This window comes from Apteryx rowi, unplaced genomic scaffold, assembly GCF_003343035.1.
Source record: "Apteryx rowi isolate R43461 unplaced genomic scaffold, aptRow1 scaffold_149, whole genome shotgun sequence".
Taxonomy (NCBI): domain Eukaryota; kingdom Metazoa; phylum Chordata; class Aves; order Apterygiformes; family Apterygidae; genus Apteryx; species Apteryx rowi.
The window spans coordinates 761,319-786,744 of NW_020447741.1; the positions used below are offsets into that span (position 1 = coordinate 761,319).

A 25,426-nucleotide genomic window follows, 5' to 3' on the forward strand; every position below is an offset into this window, starting at 1 on the left:
CATACAGGAATGAGGAATAATCATTTCATGTGGATGTATTTTTTAACAATGAGCATTAATTTAGTTATATTAAATCGTTGTTTTCTGTCACATTTTAATGCAAATAGGTACATGTTTTGATAACAAAAATGTTTTTTCCCCTTTCTTCCTTCCCTTAAATTGCACCACTTTATTTTGCCTCCAGACCCTTTGCTGCACCCTCAAAAAACACCCCACCACTCTTAAAGCATATAATAAAGCATGTAACAACGTCCTACTGTTGTTACTGCTGCCTTTTATGCCAGTGCTGTGGTGCACTCATTGCAAGCTGCCTACCACATGCACTGGGAGGAGGAAAACAAAGTTCTTCCTAATTGAACCAGGCATTCATGGATAGATTCAAAAGCAGAAACACTAAGGTATTAATGTCTTGAATACCGCGGTGCCCTTGGCTTTCGGAGAGGCTGCATCAGGATTACACAAACTCAACTGGAGAACGGCTTGCAGTCAGAGGGTCTCTGCAGCTCCCCTATCCCCGCAGAGGCAGCTGCCTCCTCCTCCTGCCCTTCCTCCCACCCCCCCCCCCCCGGTCAACTCCCTTGGACTCCAAATGAGGCCCAGCTGTCCTAATGGCCTCAGGCTCTGTTAGGAGATCAGCTACCTAACTTTGGCTTTCTGGAGCCAACTCCTTGGGTCCTAGCTTCCGCTGCCCCGGCACTGCAGAAGCCACCTGAGACAGTCACCAGGTTTGTGTCACTCGTGCGGGTGCCACTCAGCCGTGGACTGCCGTTCCCTGCTACCTTTGCTATTGTGCTCGGTCTTGCAGAAACACGTCCAAGACGAACCTTTTCCCTTCTCCATTTCCATGCTACAAAGAGACTAATGTTTGCACAAGTTGCAGTTCCTAAGCCTTTACTGGTCATTTCCAGCTTCCTCACAATCTTGCTTTGTTTCTCTCGGCAAGCTAGAAATGTCTGTCCTCCAGTAATATTAACGAACCTTCTTACATAAATCCATGGCATAACCACCATCCATAGGCAAGTCTGTCTGCACAGATTCCCTGAAGGCAAATTAAACAGCTCTGAATCTCCAAGATTTTTGTCTCATGTATATACTATATTTTATTAGTAGTTTCCCATCAAAATGAAAATAATTGGCATAGCTTGTATACACCTGATAGGCTGTAGAAAACAAAGAGTATGGATGAACTTCAGGTAGATGATGTTCTGTGGAATTGCAGATTTTCTGATTCTTAGAGGTTGATTTATTTTTGTTTTGGCACTTTAATGAAAGTATTTTCATTTGCATGCATTCCTGAAATCCTACCTTAAGCTCAGCATACCTGACATAAAATTCTATTGCACAGAAATGAGATTTTATAGTATGCAAATTAATGATATAATAGTTTGTTGTGATTTCACTGAAATGTATGGAAATTTCATCGCTGATTTCAGTAAAATCAGAATTTTAGTCATTTAGCTGTTTTTCATCTGTTCTTCATTCAACGGCACCTCATAGGATTTACAGTGTATTACAGGCTTAATCCTGCTTCAGCATAACTTTCTCCCAGACATACTTTGTTAGTTTTATGTTTGTAAGTTTTATGTTTGTACATGCTCCTTGCCATTTATAAAAATTTAAAGAAAATTACAAAGTAAGGAAGACATTCTGTTTGTCTTAAATAATGTATCACAGCAATACCTGTTACATTAAGAAATTTTGTTTATCTTCATATTGCTTCATATTGGGGTAGGAAAATGCTGTTGCCCTAAACTTTATTAGGCTGAGTCAGAAATGTGGAATGATTTACCCAAGTTGCACAAAGTCTCTGACTGAAGAGGAAACTGAGCCTGTCTCCCAGGTAGCAGGTGAGTAGTTAGATGAACTTCATCCCTAAATATTCGAGTATTATAGTAATATTTAGCTCTTAAATATTTGTCTATACCAGGAGATCCTAAACACTGTTGTAAGCAGGTTGTCATCATTGTTGCCCTTTTACAGGTGGCACTGAAGACCTCAAGCAACCCAGGGATCAACCAGGAATAGAATTGTAGATTTTCTGAATAACGACTTATCTTCTTGGCTGAGGTCTCTTCCTGGTCATAGGACTAGGTGACATCTAGTGAAGGGAAGTACAAAGATAACGTTATAGGGATTTGCAATTTTCTATCTATTGATTTAACCAGGGAAAAGCTAGCTCTGTTGAAATAAAATTCTCTAAAAATGCAGTCTTGTGTTCTGAATATTGGAAATTGTTAGATTGTTGTTGTTTCTTTAGAGTAATTGTTGTACCATACAATGACCCAGCAAAGTGGAAACTTTTATGTTTCAGCAAGTCTCCCATCAGCTCATTGTAAAACCTTCCATGGCCTCCCTACTACTAAGTATTTACACTTGAGAGTCTGTATCCTAATGGTGAGGGCACAAATATAATAGGCTATGGGCTATAAATTGTCACCTAAGGGAGTAAAACAAGTAATGATCTAAAGTTCTGTTTGTGCTTGAATATTTTACTAAGTTCATGTATTCATCATTGATATAAACGAGCTGAAATGTTGACTGTCAAGGTAGATATTTAAATAATTGTTATCACTTTACTAGTGTAAAGCGTAATGTAAAATAAAAATATTTCATAGCATTTGCTGTGCATGGTTTGGATGTTGTTTATTTCTTTTTTTAAAAAAACCCTTTGTTGTAAGAGTACGATTAGACAATTTGAATTATATGGATTGGACTATGCATATAACAAACCTAAGATGTAAATCATAGCACTAAACTGAAGACAAGGGATGAAGATCCCTGAAAAGACTGAGAACTGACCTTCTAAATAATTTCAGTTAATATTCACAAGATGAAAAATTTAAGTTATTGGATGTGTATACATAATGGTTTCTCTGCAGTCAATAGCATGCCCACAAGTAAAATTGTGTAAACACACAATTAGACAATTAACGAATAAGCCAAACTACACATTTTTAGTTTTATTTGCTCTTTATTTTGCTCTTTTGCTCTTTTTTCACTTCTGTAGTATACTCTGAAAATCCTAAAATAAAAATAATAATAATTTTATCTACCCTCCATTAATTCTATACCAGATAGGTTCTTGAGGCTGTTGACAGAAAATGTAGGCAGAAAACACAAAACTGTGTTTGAGGTGTGCTAAGAGCTGCTATTGAAATAAGAGGTTACAGAGTCTACAGGATTCAGAGAAATATGAACACGCAGTACTAGTGAGAGGTGTTATTTTCACAGTATATTCCATTACTAACTGTAAGTCACTGCTAATGCCTGTCCTGCTGGACATTAAAAAGATTTAACTCTTCATTTGTAAATGGTCTGTATATGCCCGTTCCCATCCCCTTATCAACTAACTGTTTTCTTTGTGTTTTTAGATCATGGGGAATTCTTATGCAGGGCAACTAAAATCTGCCCGTTTTGAAGAAGCTCTTCATAACTCTATAGAAGCTTCTTTGAGATGTAGCAGCGTTGTCCCACGGCCCATCTTCTCACAACTGTACCTGGATCCTGACCAGCCTCCTTTCTTGCCGGAAGGTAACCATGAAAGTATGGCACATTTCAATTGTCATTTTTCTATGCAAGAAAAGGGTGGGATGCTTTTCATTAAAAAAAAAAACAACCAAACAAAAAACCCACTGCCGTTAATTGTGTGACACAAAATCTGAATTTTAGACCTCCTTGAAGAGAGAGAGTGGCATGCTGGTTATTTTAAAAGAAGATAAGTGCAAACACTGATGAAATGTTTATTTTATTCTGTATTCTTGCTCAGATGTGAAACCAAAGGTGGAAGAGTTGGATAAAGAGTTAGTACATCGCTATTCACAAAATGGAAACCTGGACTTCCCTACCAACCAAGCTGTTAATGAAATGGAAGATGAAGAGGAGGATGAAGACATGTCAGATTCAAGTAGTCCACCAATCCCATATTCACAAAAACCAGCCCCAGAAGGGTCTTGCACTACTGATGGTTKGTGTCCATTCTTTTAATTGAAGTGATCTTTGCAATTACTTCTCAGTTACAGTGTGTTCTTTTTAAAGGTAGAAACTTGAGCTAGGAAGTCTGGAAAAAACATTTACAGTTAGAGCCTTAGATGTGAGAAAATATTGAAGAAGATAACTTGTTTCAGGACATGAAATAGATTATTTGAAAGCAGTGTCACTTGCTGTGGCACTCTATGTTAGTTTCTGAAAGCTCCTTATTTACTTTGGTCATCATTGGTTTACAGACATAGAAGCAGCTACTTAACTAAGCATCCCTATGGCTGGTTCTCAGCTCTTAAATTCTTGTCAGAGTGATTATACGTCAAGGCTTCTCAGAAACATTGGCAAAACTGGATTTTGTGCTTGCAAGAAAGAGGGTCTTGTCGTGGGCAGAGGGAAGAGTCTGGAGAGAGAAAATGGAGACTTGGTGTTACTTCGGCTACCAGGGGGATAAGAAGGATGAAAAGTTTGTTGCTGGTGGGGGGACCCCTTTTCCCCAAAGGTGGTCATTTCCCCTCAGTTTCTTTTATGGGAACAGCTGCAGTAGCCAGCCTGTCCACAATGGCTGTGGCACCTTATAAAACAGGTAATGGAAGCATCTCTATTTTCTCTTTCCCACCTATCTACTGGCTATTGCTTACTTACCCTGAGCTGTCCTGCTTGTTGTTCAAGATGAGCAAAATTTTTGATGGTACTGTTTTGCTTTTTGTTTTTAAATATGTTAAAGAAAGGGTAAGATGATTATGAATATACCTGTTGAACTAAGTAAACTTTGTGTAGTTGGTTCATCTTATCACATAATTGTGATATTCTGAAGATATAACTGTTCCTTAAAGAAAGAAGATCTATTCATAATTATTATATGGGCTTCTCTTAAAAACAACCAACCTCCATCCCCCCTGCCAACTCTTGAATACAAACAACCCCTCTCCTCAGACCCTAAAACCCTTACTGACGTTTTACTCAACATCTTCCTGAATTATGGGCTTTCTTGTGTAGAGGCCATAGAAAGCTGTGATTCGTAGGATAGTTTTATACCTTACTGTAGTGTGTGGTTACATGCAGTGATAGAAGTAAGCCCCAGTTTCTACTTATCTTTAGAATTTTTTTCTGGTAATTGGTGCCAAACATTGACATTTTTGCCTTTGTCCCTTCTGAATGCAGCTTACATAAGCCTGTTTACTCTCTGTAACAATGTACCTCCAGTTCCCTGAAATACAAAGAAATAGAAAGACTGGCTACTATGGGAAGCTGGGGGAAATGGTTGAGAGAATTTGTTATTCAGTTTTAAGTTAGTGACTCTGAATAAGAGGTTTTGCTATCTTTCAGGCTTGTAATTTAGAAGGAGCAGAGAAGGAGAAAGTATAATATGATGTATTCCTAAGAAGATATTTTCAACAGAGAATAAGAATGCCAATAATGGCATTGTACAAGGTACTGCAAAATCTCCTGTGGAGAGCATGAACAGTTCTGATCACTGCTGTTAAAGAAATGTACAATAAACTGGATGGGATGCAGAGGAGAACCAACAGCATGTTAAAATGGAAGGAGTTATAAGAGGCTTTTTTGCCCGCCAGAACAAAAACTGAGGTGGCATGTGATTACACCTTCTAAATACATCCAGGATGAAACACTAAGGTGGAGGAAGAGCTAGTCAGGCCAGCATGGTCCTGTAGGCAGAAATCTAATGGGTGGATAAAATGGTTGTGAATCCATTCAGGATTTCTTTAACTGTTAGTGACAGAGTTCTGGAAGAGCCTTTCAGTAGCAGGAACAGGGACAAAAAACTTAACCTGGCTCCAAGGGCACCAATTGTTCAATTGTGAAAGAACTTTTTATATGACATCAGGAAATCTTTTTTAGTCCTATACACCCAGTGTTCACATGTTCTTATGGTCCATGGTTGCGTTCACGTGCCTGGACAAAGATATTACGTGTGAATTTCCAGGTAAATGCATATGTCTTTGTTTAAGATGTGGCCTTTTCCTCCATATGCAAACTGTGCCACATTCATCAGCACCTTTGCCACATCTGCTCTGGATGGCTTTGAAAGGCTGCTCTGCCTGACGTGGCAATGCAGGTTGGTGCTCAGCTGTCAAGTACTAACTGCAGTAAAGACATCTGTGGTGTAGCTGCAAAGTGTATGTGCTTAGTTATGCTATAGTTAACAAAATATGTTAATTACATTATGCTCTTTAGTATGTCCTGGAAGAAGAAGACTTCATATGTAGGGTTCTGTGTTTTGCTTTTTTAATCTAAGTTTTTTATGATCAGGGTACCCTGGAAGGAATTTTCCTATATTATATCCTCAGAATTTGAGGATTATTCATTACTCTTCAGTCAAATTTACAATTTAAAGTTTACAAAGTCTATCTTCAGTGTTTTCCTCAAGGAGCTGATTTAAGAGAAGGGGATTCTGTACCTGGAAAAGGAAAGGAAAATACATCTTCTAAAATATTTCTAATAATACGTCAGGATGGTTTCATTTGTGTTTCAAGTGTTTGAAACACCTAAGGTCCCAAACATTCACTCTGCAGACCATACTCAGTAAGATACTAATTTGATAGATCTCTTTCTTCTCGTGCATAGGTCCTTCCGGAGACATAAGAAACAATCACTGCCATTGTTTACGTTCCTTATCTTTCTTACTTAATTCCAAAGATAAATAGCATTAGGAAAATGTTAAAAAATGCTGTTAGACTAATTGAATTCACCATGGCTGTTTGGATGCTTTTAACTGAGAATGTATTTAATTGCTGATCCAAGATCAGAATCTAGGTACAAGAACCTGCAGTTATAATTCTGCTTGCTGCAAAACCTGTCTCCCAGGTTTTAACACAGATTGGGTAAAATCTCTTCCCTTGTAAGGTATTCGTGCTGTTTGTTTGGCTGAAATCAGGATTTATGCCATAATTGTATTTTTTTTCTGCAGTGATCTGTTCCTTATATTCAGATGGCTGAGTTGTCAGTCACATGCGCATAAAGTAGATCTTACTGCCTTTATTCATCAGTAAAAAATAAATGCCTCACAAGTGACAGTTTAGTTGGATATTCTTTATCAGCTGGGTATAATATTAGTTCCCTTAACTTTCCTGTTAATTAACCATTGGAAAGAGGATAGGGCATTTATGGTTGATCCTCATTATTAGTGATAAAAATAAAGACTTTTAAATCAAGAATAACAACAGAATTTGGGGGATTCACTTATTTGGGGGGCTTTTTTCTGCTCAAGGTGAACTTTTGTAAGTAACATTTCTTCCATGAAAATAAGATTTCAATAAAAATATTTAATCTTCATAGAAGTATCTCAAATATGCAGCAAAATAATACAAGAAGCCACTTAGCCACTTGTTTACTGTAGCTTTAAAATAGGCTATTTCTAATTTGTGGACTAGCATTTTATGCAAGATGTGTGAAACACAATAGTAGCACCTTCCTTTTGTTAGTAAATCCTCAATTTATCTGATGCTTAAAGAAGGGCCAAGGTAGTTTCAGAGGCAATTAGGTAAGCAGGTACTTAACACCTGATCAGTTACTGTGAAGTTACAATAGCAAGTGACAGTGACCTGTAATTCATATGTAATTCTTGGAAGCTAATTTCTTATGCAAATATCCCGTTTACTGCACTACAACAAGGGGTTGGTACCTCACACTGAAACTGCTTTTTGCTACTGGTGGGAACAAACTTCGTTTTTAAGAAGATACCAGGACTTCTGGGTGTCAATAGTTGTGTGGACACATTTTCATTTTCAGGAAGATCAGACTGTATTAACCTAAGTGAAGTGATACTGGAGAATGCAAATGTACTTCTCAGAAGCAAAAAACTATTGAATTTTCTTTCAAAGAAATGCAGATAATGTCTGTAAAAGCTATTCATTATTCTGTTTTGTGACTGCTCTTGGTATTTGCAAATCTCTAATCAGAATATAAATGCCTGCTCTTTTTTTTAAAACAAAGCTGAGATCCTGTGGGGAGATGATTTTTTTAATGCAGCAGCTCAGATGTGTGCTTTTACTTTTGAAAATTACATTTTGATAAACAATAGAGAAAATGTTTTTCAGCAGCTCAGAGGTTTTCTCCTCTTCATGCTTATGTGTCCATAAAAAGTACACATATAAATGTGAATAACACTAAAGTGACATTCTTTTTCTTTTCTTTTTTTTGAGTTGCATGTGTTAGTGCTACTTAGCATGGCAATTTATGTGCAAACTCAATTATAAATGAATAGCTATGAAATGTAAATGAATTTTTGCATGGCCAAAACCTTAAAATTGGGCTGCGCAGGTGATACTTTCACAGAGAGATCATGTTTTGTCTTTGTTGAAGTGGATATATCTCACAGAGAATTAAATATCAATGCGAAATCATGCAGAAGAGAAAAGAAAAGGTTGGGGTCTCCAAGTTGCTTGTTAGCTAAAAAAAAAAAAAAATACATCTTTCTAATTAGAATGCAACAGAGAAAGTGATTAATCCCTCCTTCCTCTCCCTGCAGTGAATTACTTGCTTCCACATAAATGGTTCTTGCATGGAATTTTGTGATTTAGTTTAAAAAAGCAGCAGGAACTAAAAACTAGAAGAGTGATTTGCAGTCCCCAGAGCAGAGCAAAGAAGGATAATGAATGGCTCTCGAATGTACCATCTGCATTTCTGTGAAAGAAAATCCAAGACTTTCACTGCACAGCGGCAGATTTGCATTCTCTAAATATCTCTTGCTGTAAGTTCCCGCCAGATGTACCTGGCCAAACTCGTCAGCCTCCCCGTGCTGCTGTTGATGCAGCTGTGGAGCAAACAAAAGCCCCCGAAGGCTTGGAGTTTCTGTCTGTGCTGCCCCCTGTTGCTGCTCGCTCCTCGGGATTGCTTTCCTCGCTGCAGAAGGGGAGCCAGAGGAAATTACTTTTAGGGTCAGTGCTGTTGTTTGGCTTCCGAAGAAAATGAGGTTTACGCAATTGCCTGCGTGTTCGGCGGCCTGTTTGTCAGGAAGCCGGTAGCTGCTTTTGGCCCCATTTGGCAGAAAGGTGGAGATCTTAAAGATACTGAACTTCAGCAGGATTTGTAAAGTCCAGGAGCTGGTTAGACGACATCAGTGTCCCCTAAGGCAGAAGAGTAATTATCTCTCTCTTCTTCTGCAGCCTGGGCATTCAGTGAGCGTGTGCTGACCGGTTGGTCTGCACACACACACCTCTGGGGACCTCACTGACCAAAGCAGACGAGGATGTAGGAGAAAACTGGGAAAGGAGGAAGAAGAGGGATGTGGGAGGCCTCTGGGAGTACTCTGGGTGGAGTAAGAGAAGATACAGGGAGTGAATCTTAAGTGTTGTTTGCAGATTAGGCAGGATGCAGCATTTCTGTAATACAGCCCTACATATCCTAAATGGTGAGAAAAATTAAATGCATTCAGATCACCAGTCTCTCAGAGAAGAGGCTGCTGTTGCCTGTGATACCGGACTAGGATGCATAGCTTTGTTTCAGTGGGGACTGATAAGATGTTACTGAGTAATGCTCATCACCTGGTTAAGATGCTGTGGTCTCCTGTTCCTGCTCCTGGGGATTCATCCAAAATGGTGATGTGAAGCTGTTCAAAAAGTAGCTGAAGGTGTTTTGCCAGCACAGCTTCCAAATGGCTTCTTAGCCTGGGTCATAGCTGGGTCCTTGCTTAGCCCCAAATCCCATCGAACGCTGGAGCATTGCTCCAACTGAGTGGGGCATTGAAATCTGCAAGCATCCAAAAGGCTTTAAGTTTCTTGTATGATATTCAGCACTCTGAATGTCATATGCCTATTCTGAAAGCAAGTCCATATTGAAATGTAACTGTTACCAATGTTGACAACCAAAATCCTGCTGTCTTTGACACCCTTGTATTGTTATCAGCTAACAGCTCATCCAGAAACCTCTTACTAGTCACTGCACTTTATTGAGAAAATTTTTAGATAGAGACAAGGCTGAACGGTAATTGTTAAAGACATAAGTTTAAATCTGTCTCCAAATCTTATCAAACTTGTTGTTTCATAATCCTTATCTACCGATTTCGGTGTTTGGTGTTATCTACCGATTGCCCACATTGTCAACAGTTGGTAAATTTCAGCAGATTCTGCGTATAGGCACAAGACCAAACATGCGTTGGACCATGTTTTTAACGAGTTGCTGCTTGCTGGGAAGTTTATGATAACTGGCTCAGCATTCCCCTTTGTGCATGCTCTTTGTCAGGTAGTTTTGAGATTAAAAAAAAATCACAAAAAAAAATTGCTTCCACCAACTTTGCTGAAGTTTTAAATTATGTGTTTTATCACTTGTAGGTAAGAGTGCAGACACATGTATTAATAATGGTTCAGGTGGCTCTTGGTTAAGCTGTGATTTCATTGTGTTCCCATATGCGTAGTCAGTGTCCAATGGTTTGATTTTTCTTTAAAAATTCTGTAACAACTATGGCCTGCTTGAATAATATTTTAAATTAAGTGTAATTAATATGCATTAATAGCTTAAGTCTTAATAGGTATTGCAGTAATTTCAAATTCAATGTGTTTGTTTTTAACAATGTTAGAACAGTATACATTATGGATTTTCTTTATTTTAAAATATTGATTCATTCAGATGCATGTGTTGTGTACATCAGCATATTTCTATGGTTGTAGCAAAAGAGAGAAGGTCCATGGATGAATGTGTGATATCTTTGGACTCCATACTTTACCCTGAAATAGGGGAGTTTGCCACCAGCTATTGCTAGGAGAGATGCGAGGGCCGGCTCTTACTGTTGGAGCATCGTTCTTGCAGCCATAGAAGTGAGAACTGGAGGGGAACACAACACAAAACCTTAATAAAACTTGGGAGTGCTTTTCCTAACTTCTGTCCAAGGGAAATCAGAAAGCCCCTTGTGATTATATCCTTTGCTGTGGAGGAAGCCACTTGACTGTTGCTTTCTCTGGCACCTGTCATTTCCTTCCTTGAAAGTAGAAATTGCTCAAGAAAAAGAATAGAGCTATCTGAATATGCTGACTGCAAAAGGAAGAGGTGATTTTTGATCCCTGCAAACGCAGTGCCATACTGTTTATCCATTGTCTCTGAAACCCTGAGCTAGTGGATCTTAGTCTTTGTCGGGGATTCACCCAAACACTGTTGAAAGCAGTGAGATGTTAAGACATTAGAACGATGAGATATTACCTCAATTTCCTCTACTTCCCTTGAAAAAGGTATATTAAAACCCCCAGTTACATCCTTAAGCTGTGGGGGGAGCCCCATTTGTTTGCAACTGGTGCAAAGAAGAAAATTAAAGCAAATCTTTCAAAGATTTATCTGTTTTGTTTTGGTTTCTTTTTTAGGTTTTTGTCAAGCAGGCAAGGATTTACGGTTAGTATCTCTGTGCATGGAGCAAATTGATATCCCAGCAGGCTTCCTGTTAGTAGGAGCCAAGTCTCCAAACCTTCCTGAGCACATTCTAGTCTGCGCTGTTGACAAGCGGTTTTTGCCAGATGATCATGGAAAAAATGCACTTTTAGGTAAGAGGTTTTTGTTCTTACTATAATAATTCAGAGAGAAAGTCATTTCAAAATTACCTAAAATCATTTCAGCTAATGACCTTCTAATAGAAATATGTTGAGGAGAGGCTTGTTTTTATTGAATTAAATCCATAGCTGAACCTGCCTTAAAAGCCCATTTTAAAACAAGTCCCTGATTCTACAATTAACCGCAATCGAAGCTTGGTGATTTCTGTGTGGGCAGAAGTCAATTGCAGCCCTGGAATTCTAAATGTGAAATATCCATATACTTTTTATCTCTACTGATGCTTACAGCATTTTCATTTAAGAAGAAATATGCTCATACAACTGTAGAAGATGAGCTATCTATTTTCTGTGGATTAAGAGACAAATTCTACGCTTGGCTCCACCAGGAACATTATTTTCAATAGGAGCTCTGAGGACAGTTTGGCCCTCAAAAACTAACACATAGCTAAAAATTATTTACATCATACCTGGTTACATTTATGAGCTTTTAAAGTTTAATATGGGAATACAGGAATTTTTGGTGGTTGAAGACAGGCATATATGCACCTAGATTTCCTGCTTGGCTCACAACTGGTGCTAAAAGTGATTTAATGTATTTTGGCTCCTTTAGTCTGTTTTGAATTCACTCTTTCCTTTCTCTCCCCAGTCACTGTGCTGCCTAGAATATAATCAGAAAGACCTTTCAACAGGAAAGAAATTACCATAAAGCATAATTACCCATATTTAACCACACTGCTCAAATTCTGTTCCGGACTAGCAATATGTCACATAACTATTGAAAACACCTCCTTTTGGTACTTATCACCTTTAATATTATTTCTCCCTTACCTTCATTTAAAATGCTACTGCAAACCTTCCGACTTATTGCAGAAATCCCGCCAACCAGAGTCAAGTGGGAGCTGTGGTGTGGTGTGTCCTTGCTGGGTACAATTGAGGAATTGGGATCCTGGTGCACTCTGGGGTGCAGACTGCCATCCTCAGAGGGGCTGCTCCCCACTGAGCAGGGGAAATGTCAAGAAGCAATCAATAAGGAACATCTGATAGGCAGACAGATGGTGTTTAGTGTGATCAAATGTAGTAATACTTGTCTTTGTTGGTAAGCCCCTCCAGAGCTTTGGCTCCGTCTGTCATCTCTGATATTGTTTAATAATGAGCCTACTGACTCACAACTCTGCTCTGGCATTGCTGATGTTGATTTTTTAAGTATTTCTAGGCCTGCATAGCTGGTACTTAAGAGCAAAGATGTGGCTCAGTAACTTTGTGAGACCCTGATGCCTACTTCTGGTAACAGGTTGCAGGGGAGAAGGGAAGAACTCGTTCTGTGCCTCCAGGGGAGAAACAGGATGAAGAAGTCCACTCTTGGGCATCCTGGGCAATACCATGGTAAAAGATGATAATGAGGCATAGTTAGGAAAGAGATAATGGCTTAATTAATGGACTTTTATGGAAAATGGTTTTGTCAAAAAGGCTGAATATCTTTTCTCATGAAACTACGAATTTTGCTGGTGAGTGGGGGAAGCAGTATTCTGTGAGAAAATGGAGGGTGTTAGATAATCCTCGGTCTGGACCGCATCCTCCAGACCTTAATTCAATGAAGCCTTGAAACTGTGCCAGTAACACTGCAGTAAAGCAGTCTTCTGCCTACTTCTTTATTCCTAAATCTGTTGCTTTCGTAAGAGATTACAGGTTTTTAAAAGCATTCTTAAGCACTCCTAAGTTTTGCTGTGAAAATCAAAGCATTTGACATTAAGTGATTCCTTTCAAGATTTAATAAGTTATAAGGTTCACCTTAACTGGAAAGTGCCTTGTGTAAGGTGTCTCAGAGAAAATTCACTAGATACAAAGATGGGCTTTAGCCATACAAAGTTGCAGTGCATACTATGGATTAGCCACTGTTTTGAGAGAGAGAAGCAAGCATACTGCTTGGAGCCCACCTATTTATATGTCCGAATGTGGAAGTGAAACAGCAAAACTTACCAAAATTTCCTAGCCTGGCATCATAGCTGTTCTCCCCCTGCCAAGTAGTTATTGCTCTCTGCACTGTGTAGGGGGGAAGACTGGTGGCAGAATTTTGGTATGTGTTAGTATGACTTAGAGAGAACAATTTCAAGAAAAGCTGAGATTAAAATTTCTCTGACTGCTTCCTGACATGCATAAGCTGAGCAGGGCATCTATAGTAGCTTTCTGGCTGAAGGCCTTCAGTCAGTCTTAATTAGATGTGCAGGTAGGTTAAAATGGCCTTATTTCTAGCGAATACCACAAATCATTTAATTTGTGTGTATACCTTTTGCTTCATGCTCTCTTCCAGGATTTTCTGGGAATTGTATAGGCTGTGGAGAAAGAGGATTTCGGTACTTCACAGAGTTTTCCAATCACATCAACCTGAAATTAACTACTCAACCAAAGAAGCAGAAGCACTTAAAGTACTACCTAGTAAGAAGCTCCCAAGGTGTACTGTCAAAGGGACCCCTTATTTGCTGGAAAGGTAATTAAGGTGCCCATTCACTTAGGGATTTTAGATTATGTTAATTTAATGTTGAACAAGAAATTGAAAGGTGCCATTAAAAATGTGTCCATTAAAATGGTATTATAGAAGGTGAATTTCTCTACTGATTAAAGGCAGTGGAAAAATTCTTACTGATTTCTGTGAAGTCTGGATCTTACCAAAGAAGTTTATTTAAGTTTTTATAGAAACAGTGCAATCATAAATGGTCTTCCTTCATCCGCTCATGCTTTCACTGGGAGCCTTAAATCAATCCTTCTTGAGATGTGGAGCCATCTCAGTAGTAGAAATAAGGTTCCTGAATCTGCTAATTGTTTTCTATGCCTAAAGTAAGATGACTCACAGCCAGCACTCCAACATTAGCTTTCCAGTGATATTCATCTTAACAGATGCAATTCAAAAGGCAGTCCAGTGCCTGAAGATAGCTAGCACACTGTACAATTAAGAAAACTCTGGTCACTGATCTCAGGGAAAGGGAAGGAGAAATTGTGCATACTCTTGCCATTTACTCTGCATTTTACGCTGTGGCTTAGTTTTTCCTGGAGCAGCCTGTGTGCTGCTGTTACATATTGTAGAGATGACAGTTGTGATGCCAAGGGAAGGTGACCATGGGTTTGGTTACTGGTGGATGCTGGATTTCTGAGCTAGAGCCATGCAAAGACTAAAGGAGGGATTGGTTTACCTATTTCCTCTCTGGTAAGGGGTATGTGTGCTGACTGCCTGCCTTCCTCAGCTGAGGTTTCACTTAGTAAAGGCAGAGTGGCTCTGGTGCCTGTTGTTCCACAGAGGATGATGTAAGGAAGGGAGAAGCTCCAGAGGAGGTTTGAGATTCACATCCGAAGAGTCACATCCTCATGTGAATGGCACCATGACACCAGAGCGAGACTGTATCACTGAACTGTATGAGGGATTATGGTACTGGATTAGTTTGTGGTTCAAAGGGGTCCTGGCTTTAGCTGCTTTTCTCAGTTACAAGTATAATTTACTGCTATTTTGAGAGGGTGTGTTTTTTACAGAGCTTTTCATAAAAACTATGGAAAGGTTTAATTTGGTAGTCTCTTTTTAAAGTTCCAAATACAGAAAAAGGAAACCTTATTTTTCGTTATTTTCCCATGAGTTATGAAAGGGTTTGTCCACGCGATACTGCACAGTCTGATGCACCATTTAGCAAATTGTTCGTTGGAACATTTTGTTCTGCCTGGTGATTTTCATATGCAATACTGTTCACAATAGCCACTACATCTGTGGTTGGTTAGAGAGTGTAATCCAGAGTCACACACCATTTTGTTTCACTCTATGTAAATTTTTTGATTATTGACAGTAGGTAGGCTACTGGTATGCTGAGATGCACAAGAGAAGAATAGAATCAGCTTTTGGAATTATTTCTCTGAAATTCCTGATGTTCATGTGGTTGGAGTTAGTGTGTGACCTGGTGAATGCTGTCAGCAGTAACTCACATGAAAAACTATTTTAAACCTTCTTCTGATCACAAATGTAAATGTGCTGAAGAGGATACCAGGCTAGCTCTTGGTGTGATATATTGATTGCAAGTGTTTTGAGCACCCCTGGAGCTTTACAAAATTGACCAAGAATAGATCTTGTGGGTATCATCTCAATAGGATCTATCCCCATATTAATACCATCCATATGGTTACACTTCACCCAACTACTTACATTAAAGGTCTGATTAGAAAAATGCTCTTAAACTCTCCCCTTCTCTTCAAACAAAATCTGATTAGATCTCAGTTTAAAAATGAATTAATATGTAATTTTTAAAGTCATGTTCTCCTCCCTCAACTCAGTTTTCACCTAGACAGACAGTCACAGGGATGGGATCTCCCTGAAGATTTTGTGGAAACATACTAAGAATCTGGGTTTCGGCACGTTTTTCCTTTTAAAGGACAATATATGATGGTCTGTATAAAGGTTCTGCCATAGAAGTCGCTGAAGGTTTCCTGGGATATGTCCAGTACTTTCAGATCTCTTGGAAGCTGAGAACTGAGAGCTCTGGCCATTTTGCAGCATCTGGTGTGTATTTGCCTGGCACTCTGAACAGCCCCCAGGGAGATTTTCTTAATTAGAAGACAAAGTTGACTAAATTGTGAGAGTTGTATTTTCATTGAATGCTGCCATTTGCCGCTGTTTGTTTTATGTGCTGTGCATGCTTTTAACATTTTGTCAGCTTTCGCCACTGTGTTGCTGACTTTCGCACTGCAAGGCAGACTGTGTTAATATGTACTGTAGCTGCTTCATTTCCAGAATGTAGAAGCAGGCAATCATCTGCTGCTAGCCACTCTGCTAAACCAAATTCTTCGGTGTCACCGTCCACGACCCCAGAGGGTGGATCAGCTAATGGATACAAATCAGGGTTCACTCAGACAGGTAGGAGCTGAAAGTGCTATAAAGATAACCATTGGGGGTGGTAAGTCGCCTCAGATATTGTTGGTTTAGGGATGCCGTAAACAAATGGGTATTTACCTCAAGTCATGTATAAGTTACATCTGGGAGGATACCTTTCAGAATTTGCTTTGTGAAAGATTAAGAGCCAGGTGAGGTTGAAGATTAGCTCAGTTCTCATACAAATAGCCAATTAAAAAGTATTAAAGCATCTTCTGATTAATTTATTTGATTCTTTGTCTCATGGTGTTTGTTTCATTTAATTTTCCATGGATCTCAGAAGACTTAAATTACACATTTATAGTGAGCTGTTTACTTAGTATATGGAATAGGTCATTTGCCTTGAAATGGAAAAAAAAAAAATTCCCCTTGGGGTAGGCGAAACAGCTCTTATTTATTTATTTATTTATTTAAACTTTGTTTTACACAAGGGTGTACTTAGAATAGTAATTTTCCCATACACGCACCCTGGTTTTGTGTTATGTCAGCTAACATGCATTGTAACTGTACTAGAAAACTAGAATGACAGACCTAACTGAGGAGAAACAATAAAAGTTGAATGGACATTGACTGATAAAGAAGCAGCATCTGAATTTAATTAATTAATTTTATTTATTTATTCATTGCAAATAGCTACAGTGCCTTTCATCATGCTTTTCTCACATTGCTTTGTTTATTGCAGCGTTATCTATGCTATTACATGTTTTTGTGTCTGTCTAAACTATTTCTTGGAAAATTAAAAATAGGAGGAAACTTTTTGTTTAGTTGTTGTAATTGGTTGTTATGTATGTACCAGAACATGTATTTCTGTAGAATAATATGAAATGCAGATGGAAAACAAGCTTGTTACAGTATTTTTTCACTTACAAGGAATGTTAAATAGAAATGACAAAGAAAGACTGAACATATGTATTCATATAAAATTGTAATCACTGATCAGTGTGTTCAGAGACATTTTCCCTGGGTAGTCAAGCCTGTTTCTGTTTAGGAAGCTGTATTGTTAAAATGAAATGAGTGTGTTATTTAAACACATCTGCATTTCATTGCATGATCCATTGGCTTCCAGAGCCTGGCCTGAGAACTGCGCAGATGCATGAGAACCCATTTATTTGAAATAACAAGTAATCTAATATTTACACAGCTTTGTCTTCTATTGTACCTGCCAAGTTAATAGATACACCTTTTATATACTGCTTTCTCCTTATCACTCACTGTGATTTTCAGTCTGCTTGGGTTTTGTGTGTGTCACTGTTTGTACTCTTAGGTCACAGTTGTCAAAATCTTTTTATCTCCTTCCACTGTTATCTTCTATCTGAAGATAGTGCCACATTCGTACGTATTGAATTCCCTGTGACCAGGAGATGAGAGGGAGGGTACCTTTTTTCTGTGGTTTGATTTCTGACATGTGTCGCCTGTAAGGAAGGTTCAGGTTTTTCTCTTAGACTTTACGTAGCTATTTGTACTTTGACTTGAATTATCTCAGGTTTTGAAAGGGATATACTTGTTAGCAAGCTGCTTTCTAAAAAACTGTTTTCAGTTTATTGCCAACTCATACCCATTTTTCCTTTTAAGTTTTGTGAATATTTCTGTTGTCTGCCTTTGCAACTAAATAGTGCAGTCTTCAAGTTTTAGAAGATATCTCTAGGTAGATAGTGTACGTGCATACACACAGTACTGCATTGAAAAGGTAATTTCATGATAGAAATTAGAGCATAAGAGAGTTCTGAAATACTATAGTTAAAATTGCCAGTACTGTATAGCCATGACATTACAGTCAAGTGTCAGGGCCCTCCTTCAAAAAGACATGGGAAGATGCAGTTCCTTTTCAAAGGAAAGACAATTGGCAATATAAAAATGTCTGAAATGTCAATCGGTATCATGTTCAGTTTCAAGCAGACACACAGAAGGGAAAACTTCAGTCCAGATGTTTAAAGGGTGGTAAGCAACCAGAAACAGGGTTTTACAGTAGAAAGACATGAACAATTTTAATAATAGTACTACAAGTACTGCTTAGCTACCAGCACGATACTTAAATGTATAGAAACCACACCTACTTTCACAGATAAAATTTCTAGATAATATATTAAAATTAGAGGGAGGGGGGAACCCAAAGCTTTTAGACAGTTTATTTTGAGGAAGGCTTTTACATTACATATTTACTACGTCACGTTTAATGAGAGATTAGCATTTCTCTGCAGAACCCCTGACCTGGTGGCTGACATTTGTTAGCCATTCAGCCTATTTCCTGTGGACTTGGAGAAGTCTCTCTGCTGGAGCAGCAGTGGCAAGTCTGTGTGCGTTCTCCACCTCAATTATTCCATCTGCCAGGGTAGACTCTCCTGCCCACCTGCCTTCCCAGAATGGTGCGTTAGCTCAGGGTGAATGCATTTACAGATCAAATTGTTCTTGGCCTTCTGTTTTTTTTCTCTGGCTGTTTTGCTAGGACATCTGTAGGTGAACTGAGCCTACTCTGCCTACTTGTTGCAAATAAATTTCTGCAGAGAAACTGAGTTAATATTCTTTCACCATGATTATGAGAATTTGGATTTTTCAGTGTAACAGCATCCACGTGTATAATTTTTCTTTGAAGTAAATTGCAGATATTACACGTCTAATGTTAAAGTAGTGGTCTCCACACTGAGAGGTTTTGGATCAGTTCTGTTTTACAGTTTAATAGTGGAAAAATATTAGAATGTTTTTGTTCTTCAGTTTATTCATCTATAAAATAGGACTAACAATAGTTTTCTGTCTAGGTAAAGTGCACTAAGGAATAGCTGCTTGTTAATTTGTGCAAACAACTTGAATTCAGACACCTTCGTTGCTTACCCAGATTCATAAATGGATGTACCCTTTTCACAGCCTAGTAGACAGTAGTGCTGTTAGGTGATCTTCCAGAGATTATCTGTTTGATTTTTCCTGCCCTAAGTCAAACTCAATGACAGAGGTTCGATAACCTGTTCTTGAAAATCTCAAGTGATGGAGATTCCACAGCCTTTTTAGGCAACTTATTCCAGTACTTATTCCCTGTGTTTGCTGGGGGCAAGTCACATAAGCTCTTGCCTTAGCTTTCTCTTCTGTAACACAGGATAATGGTGTTTACTTGCCTATCCCGCAGGGCTATTTCGAGGAGCAATTAGATAACAATTTCTACACTCAGTATATTTTTCAAATGTTATGTGAAAGGAAAACATGGTGGAAGAGATTTACTGTGAGTTTCTTATATTGTTAAGCTCTGTAGAAATGCTCAGTAAATGTTTACTAGAATTCCTAAAAGTTATTGTTACATGCTGATTTCTTAGGAGGGTAAAATATTTGTGTATATGCATAGATACATATGTAGATGTATATAAACGTGTGTGTGTGTGTGTGTTTATGTATATATACTATATATAAAACACATAGATAGTGTATATATAAAATATATGTAGTTTTTTAATCGTTACTTAGTTAAACAACCTCTTTTCTCAGATTCTTCAGTATTCAGTCCAGCAAAATCATCTTCTGCTGTTAACTTAAGTGGAACTCAAGACCCATCCCGGAACAAGAACATTGTGAAACCGTTGGCTTTGTCGGTACAGCTTGTAGGAAAGGCATTTGCTGCAGGTAGCACTTTGCTTTGCAGGATAACTGAGAGCCAAGGGAATTATCTGCTTTGCAGCCAAGAAATAAGGGAAGTCTTTGGTGGAAAAAAGAAAAACATTCACTAGCGTTTCCAAAACTCATATATTCATGTATTCTTTCAGTCTTCTGCACATAAATTTCCTTGGCCAAACTGAGCCACATCTTGACTTTCTTATTTTAAAAGTATGCATTATTTCCCTTTCTGTACTTCCTAAGTTATCTAAGAGAGCATAAAAGTCATCTCTTGATATGACACTTTTTAGATTCTTGCCTCAATAACTGAGAGCTATGTGGTGTTCTCCATTTGTGACTGGTATAGTTTCTCCAGATATATTGCATGGAATTTAGTCTGCTTTAAAGGAAGTTTAATATCTGTGCTATTTTAATTAAGCATTGCTGTATTCTATTTAATAAATTAGAAGGCTTAACTGTGGCATCTATACCCCTCATTTCATTAGTCTGTTGTGCAATTCTGATTATTTATTACTTTAGCTGGTTGTATAAAATTATCAAAATTATTATAGGCAAGTTAAAAGTTATACATTTTTTGATTTCTGTATGCACACACGAGCATTATGTTTTAAACATAATGTATTATGTATGTTATTTTATACAATATACAGTGTCGTATGTGCATAATATAGGTATTATGTAGCATATGATTAATATACTATGTTGAACAAATCATTAAAACTATCCTTTTTGTAAAATACCAGCAATTACCATATTTCAGATGAATAAAACCAGTACTTTTTCCCGCCATGCCTGAGGAAGAGTAGAATTTGTCATGCACTCAGATTGCTTCCCACCATTTCAGCCAGTTCTGTAACTGAGCCACAGCAACTGTATCTGTCTGTTCCAAATCAGTGATTCAGAATGCCGATGGAGAGCTTGCAGTTGGCAAGTGCAAAATTCAGATTTTCCTAATTGTCAGTTTGAGAGTCTTGTGCCTGAATTTATTTGGATGACTGTGGTTGGAAAATACCCTTATCTTGGACATTTTCTGTTGCAGCTGACATCAGCAAGCTGTCAGTTCGTCTCCTGGTATTGCTCCTGGAATATGTTCCTGGGAGTTAAATCCCTGTGGAGCTGGCACATGCAAAGGAGCTGTAGCCCTCTGGGCCCCATTTCCACCCTATGCAGTTTATGCCTTTTTTTTTTTCCCCTCCTGCAAAAGTTAGGTTTAAGAATAGAATAAGATGGAGCTAAATACTGAGAGGATATAAATTCTTGTGATCCTCTGTTTTTGTAGTTTCATTTCATGATCTGGATATAGTGGGGCCTGCTAAGGTGTCAGGTCTGTGGGACTGGAGGATTGTCTTAGGCAGAGGTGGCAAAATTAAAGATGATTTGCATCAATAATGTCCAGAGCATGTACACATTGCAGCAAACCATCCTCTCTTCCGTGCCCAGGCTCCCTTGCAAAGGGTTCAGATTAGAGCCCAGTAATGAATTACTGTGTATGACACATGGACAATCGGGGGATAAAAAATATAGATGCACCAAAGAGGCCTAGAAATCTTTATAAGCTGAATTCATGATGGGCATTTCAGAAAAAATTCAGTTTCTAACAAATGTATGGCAAAATTCCCAAATATTTTCTGTGTGTAATTTTTTATTTTGTTTTATTTGGGGTTGGTTCGGGGGGTGGAGGGGTTCTTCCACCTAATCCTCCCCACCCTGAAATCTGGAAATCCTATGACAAGATCAGAATTTTGCTGCCTGTGTTCAAATTATTTTCTACTAAGTACACTGCATGCTTTCCCGGGAGTATGTTTGTTTCAGTCACTCATCTTGCCCTTTCGGTGTGTGGGGGTGTGTGTGTATGGGGGGGTGGATATGCTGGCCTACTATTTTGTTTGTTTGTTTCAAGATTGTCTGAAGCCACACACTCTGTATCTTATTATATACTCAGCTCCCCTTTCACTGCGTGCCACGGATGTTGCTAATGGAAACGCTAATGGCGGAAGAAACAATATATTGAGTTCTACACTCTCGCGGCCTACGCCTCACTCAACGTCTCCTAGCCCCAGCTGTGCAGCTGGAGACCAAGGTAAAGAAAACCTGTTTCTTTTTTTAAAGCTGCACTAGCTGTTGAGCCTGAAAATGGTGATTTTATTTTTCTTCCCATCATAGCTGTTTCTGCAGTTCAGTCTTTACTGATACATTTGGTTTCTGGCATGAGTGTTAATGGTAACCTTGTAGTCTTTAACACAAGTAGCAACATTTCTCACATCATCATCCAGCCTCATATATATCTGTGCGTAAACCTCTGGAAGTCAGTGGAGTGATACTAGCTCAACACCCTTGTGAAGTGGGAACGTGAGCTGGAGTCTGGTCGCTTGGGAGGATGGCATTTAGAATGAGTTTTTGCTTTTCTTCTCAGCATCAATGTCCAGTTCTGGGCCACCAAAGAAGCGTCACCGGGGATGGTCTCCTGGGTCCCCAGTGCCTCCTCCTGGTTTAGTGGTACCTGTTCCTACAATTCGGCCTTCGGCAAGAACAGGTAAAACTTTAATAATATGGAGATTTTATTTGTTAGAAGTTGTATAGCTGGTCTCGTAGCCCAGTGCTGCTCTCTCAAGTGTTGCACAGAACACGTTACTGAGTTTGGGTGCCATGGAGAGTGTTTCAGGTGCCCCAGAGAAGCACACGGGATTACCTGATCCTTGTTTCCATAATCTAATATAAAATGGGACAATGGAAAAGTGAAACTATTGGGAGCAGGGGAGGAAGGGAAGATGAGAATAGTATTAATAAGGATCCAAAGCTATCTAACTTCCTTAAATGAAACTCAGTTCTCCAAAAATTGTGAAGATGTATGGATATCTGAACGTATTTGAAGGATTTCCATTAGCCTTCACCTTGAATGTTATGGCTGAGTCTGGCGTGGCATGCTACAGAAGCAGTACACACAGTTTCTGCTCAGGAAAGAGGGCTTTATATAATTTTGGCTTAATAGAGGTCACTGTCCACCAGATTATCTCTAGTTAGAAGGATACAGTTTGTGATAGCAAACATCTAGTGTGCCTAGAAAAGCTCTGGGAGAGATATGTAATATCATCATATGAAATAGTATTAAATACGAGTGTGAATACTCATCTGTGTGTATGTATGTACCTCTGTTCATACATAACTATTAATGAAACTGTTCATTATTGAAGTACTTCTCAGTTTTGGGATTCAGAATACTTTGTAAATGGAAATAAACAATTACTTCTTCCCGTCTCTACAGAGTGGGAGAATAAACATACAAGGAAAAAAAACACATTTATCATACTGCACAATGTATTCTTATCTCTGCTTTGGAGGGCTTGGTTTTGAGATATTTTGGAATTGGTTTTCAGAAATATTCACCCTGGGAAGAAGGGGTACTTGATACTATAAGCCTGTCTACTTGAGCACCTCAACTCAATAGGAGCTTTTGTAGATTTCTGTCTTCAAAGACCTGCTGAAGATATATGATATGAGGCAAGCTCCTCCTTTTGGCTGAGTTTATCTCAACAAATCTACTACCTCAACAGTGTACTCCATTTTCCATGTATCTTTTGTAACATTTTTTCTACTGAATAAGCATATCTACAGTGAAAACAGATGCATGCATACATTTGTTCATGCTACCTATGATGCTTTTCTTTAGATAGCATGGTTTGAAAAATCTGTTACGAACAACCATTGAAGTCTGAGAAATTTTTGAAGCAAGTCTTACACCAAAACCTGTATAGATTACTAAATTCTTGAGCTTTGTTTCCTTTTACTTGTGAAAACTGCTGTTTGTCTTTTATGGATAAAGCTTAATTGTTATCTTTCTAACGTCACAGTTGCCAAGAGGACAGCTTTGAGATTTTGGCTTGTGTTTGTCTTTCTAATCTATGTATATTTTGTGTCAAAAGTTAGAGTGATCTCTTCCTTTATATTGATTGACTGGTAGCATTGAGAGGTAGCCTCCGTTTTAGAGGTGGCCTTTTGGCTTAGTACTTGGCTTTGTTAGAAGATGCATATTCAAACCTGTGTTTTTCTCTCCAATTCCTACCAACAATACAGTAGTCAAAAAAAGTTTTATTTTAGGGGTGGGGCTATAGGAGGATATAGGCTCTCAATTTAAATTACTTAAAACTATAGCAGGAAATGCAGAGTCCTTTTGAATTTTATTACAGTTAGTGATCTGCAGTAATTTTTTTTTCATTTGTTCATACGGCCAAATCACAGTATGAGCCTTTTAATAATGGAAGCTTTTCTTTATTTTATAGAGCCTCTTTTGTCAGTCCCGGTTCCTCAATCCATGTTAACTGGAATTTTACAGCCTCAACCCATCCCAGCAGGGGAGACTGTAATAGTTCCTGAAAACCTGCTGAATAACTCGGGAGTCAGACCAGTGATTCTGATAGGTAAGTCTTACACTGGAAAATGAAATGCTGCATTTTGAACAAATGCATGCTTCTCTAGGAGAAAGGGGATTTTTTTGTTTCTTTTTGTTGATTCTGACATGTGATTCAACCACACTTGTTTCAGTACAACACGAAGTCAGTTTGTCATGGGTAGTTTGCTTTAGTTGCTCAACACTTAAAATAGGAAGTTAGGCGATTTCTGATAGAACCTGATTTTCAAATGGGTCTTTACTAGGTCAAATTTATATAAAACCTCTGGCCAAATTGAAGTTTTGTACAAATAAGATTTTTGTAAAATCCAAGAATAGAAATATTTCCATGAAATGAAAATAACTTTCAAATGTAAACAACTTACAAAACAACCAAATATTTCCTGCAGCATTTATAGTCCAGATCTTGAAGCCCAGAGATTCTGCATGAGAACCAGAAAACTGATTCTGAACTGACTAATCAGAAGTGAATCCTACTAGCTTTTTGTATAGTCCCATTTGTATTGTAAGCATCTAAGATAAATAACATATCAGACCTTTAAAATCCTTTAGCTCTATAAAGTGTATTGTTAACCCTTAGAAGGACATTGTTTTTAATTTAAAAATAAGACTTGTAACATGAATATCCTTTTCAAACTGAGCTATTTGGGAATAATATATAACAAACATGAGTTGACCACTACTGCCACAATTTTGAGGAGTGATTTTTGACTCTTTTAAATCCTTTTCAATTCAGCATAGTACAGATGGCTGTACAAAGTAGCTTGAGTAGTAACAGAACATGCCTATCTATACAATCCCTGGAATAATTTATCATTCATTAAGAAGTGGAAAAGTTCTCAAAGTCCTCAGTTGCACAGGTAATCCTAATACATAGACTTCCAAGAGAATTCATAGGGCCATTTACACTATTAAGAACCTCAAGGTTAGGGTTGCACTTTTTTGCTTTGTTTTATTTATTTTTGTTTTCTGGAAGCATATTCTAAAGCTCTACCATGGTGCTCTATCATACTCAGAGCTACACTTCTGTATTAAAGATGAGGGTGCCTACAG

The 25,426-nt window shown here is 38.3% G+C and overlaps 1 protein-coding gene across 1 annotated transcript in view; it reads left to right on the forward strand.

Moving 5' to 3' along the window:
• The first annotated feature begins 3,374 nt into the window (after positions 1 to 3,374).
• The window catches only part of GREB1L (GREB1 like retinoic acid receptor coactivator), a 65,903-nt gene continuing 43,851 nt past the window's right edge, over positions 3,375 to 25,426 (forward strand). The window contains exons 1-8 of the mRNA XM_026058590.1: positions 3,375 to 3,531; positions 3,767 to 3,964; positions 11,292 to 11,468; positions 13,783 to 13,959; positions 16,237 to 16,359; positions 21,911 to 22,048; positions 22,382 to 22,501; positions 24,246 to 24,383. Coding sequence (XP_025914375.1) covers positions 3,375 to 3,531; positions 3,767 to 3,964; positions 11,292 to 11,468; positions 13,783 to 13,959; positions 16,237 to 16,359; positions 21,911 to 22,048; positions 22,382 to 22,501; positions 24,246 to 24,383 — 1,228 coding nt within the window. The remainder of the gene's footprint in view (positions 3,532 to 3,766; positions 3,965 to 11,291; positions 11,469 to 13,782; positions 13,960 to 16,236; positions 16,360 to 21,910; positions 22,049 to 22,381; positions 22,502 to 24,245; positions 24,384 to 25,426) is intronic.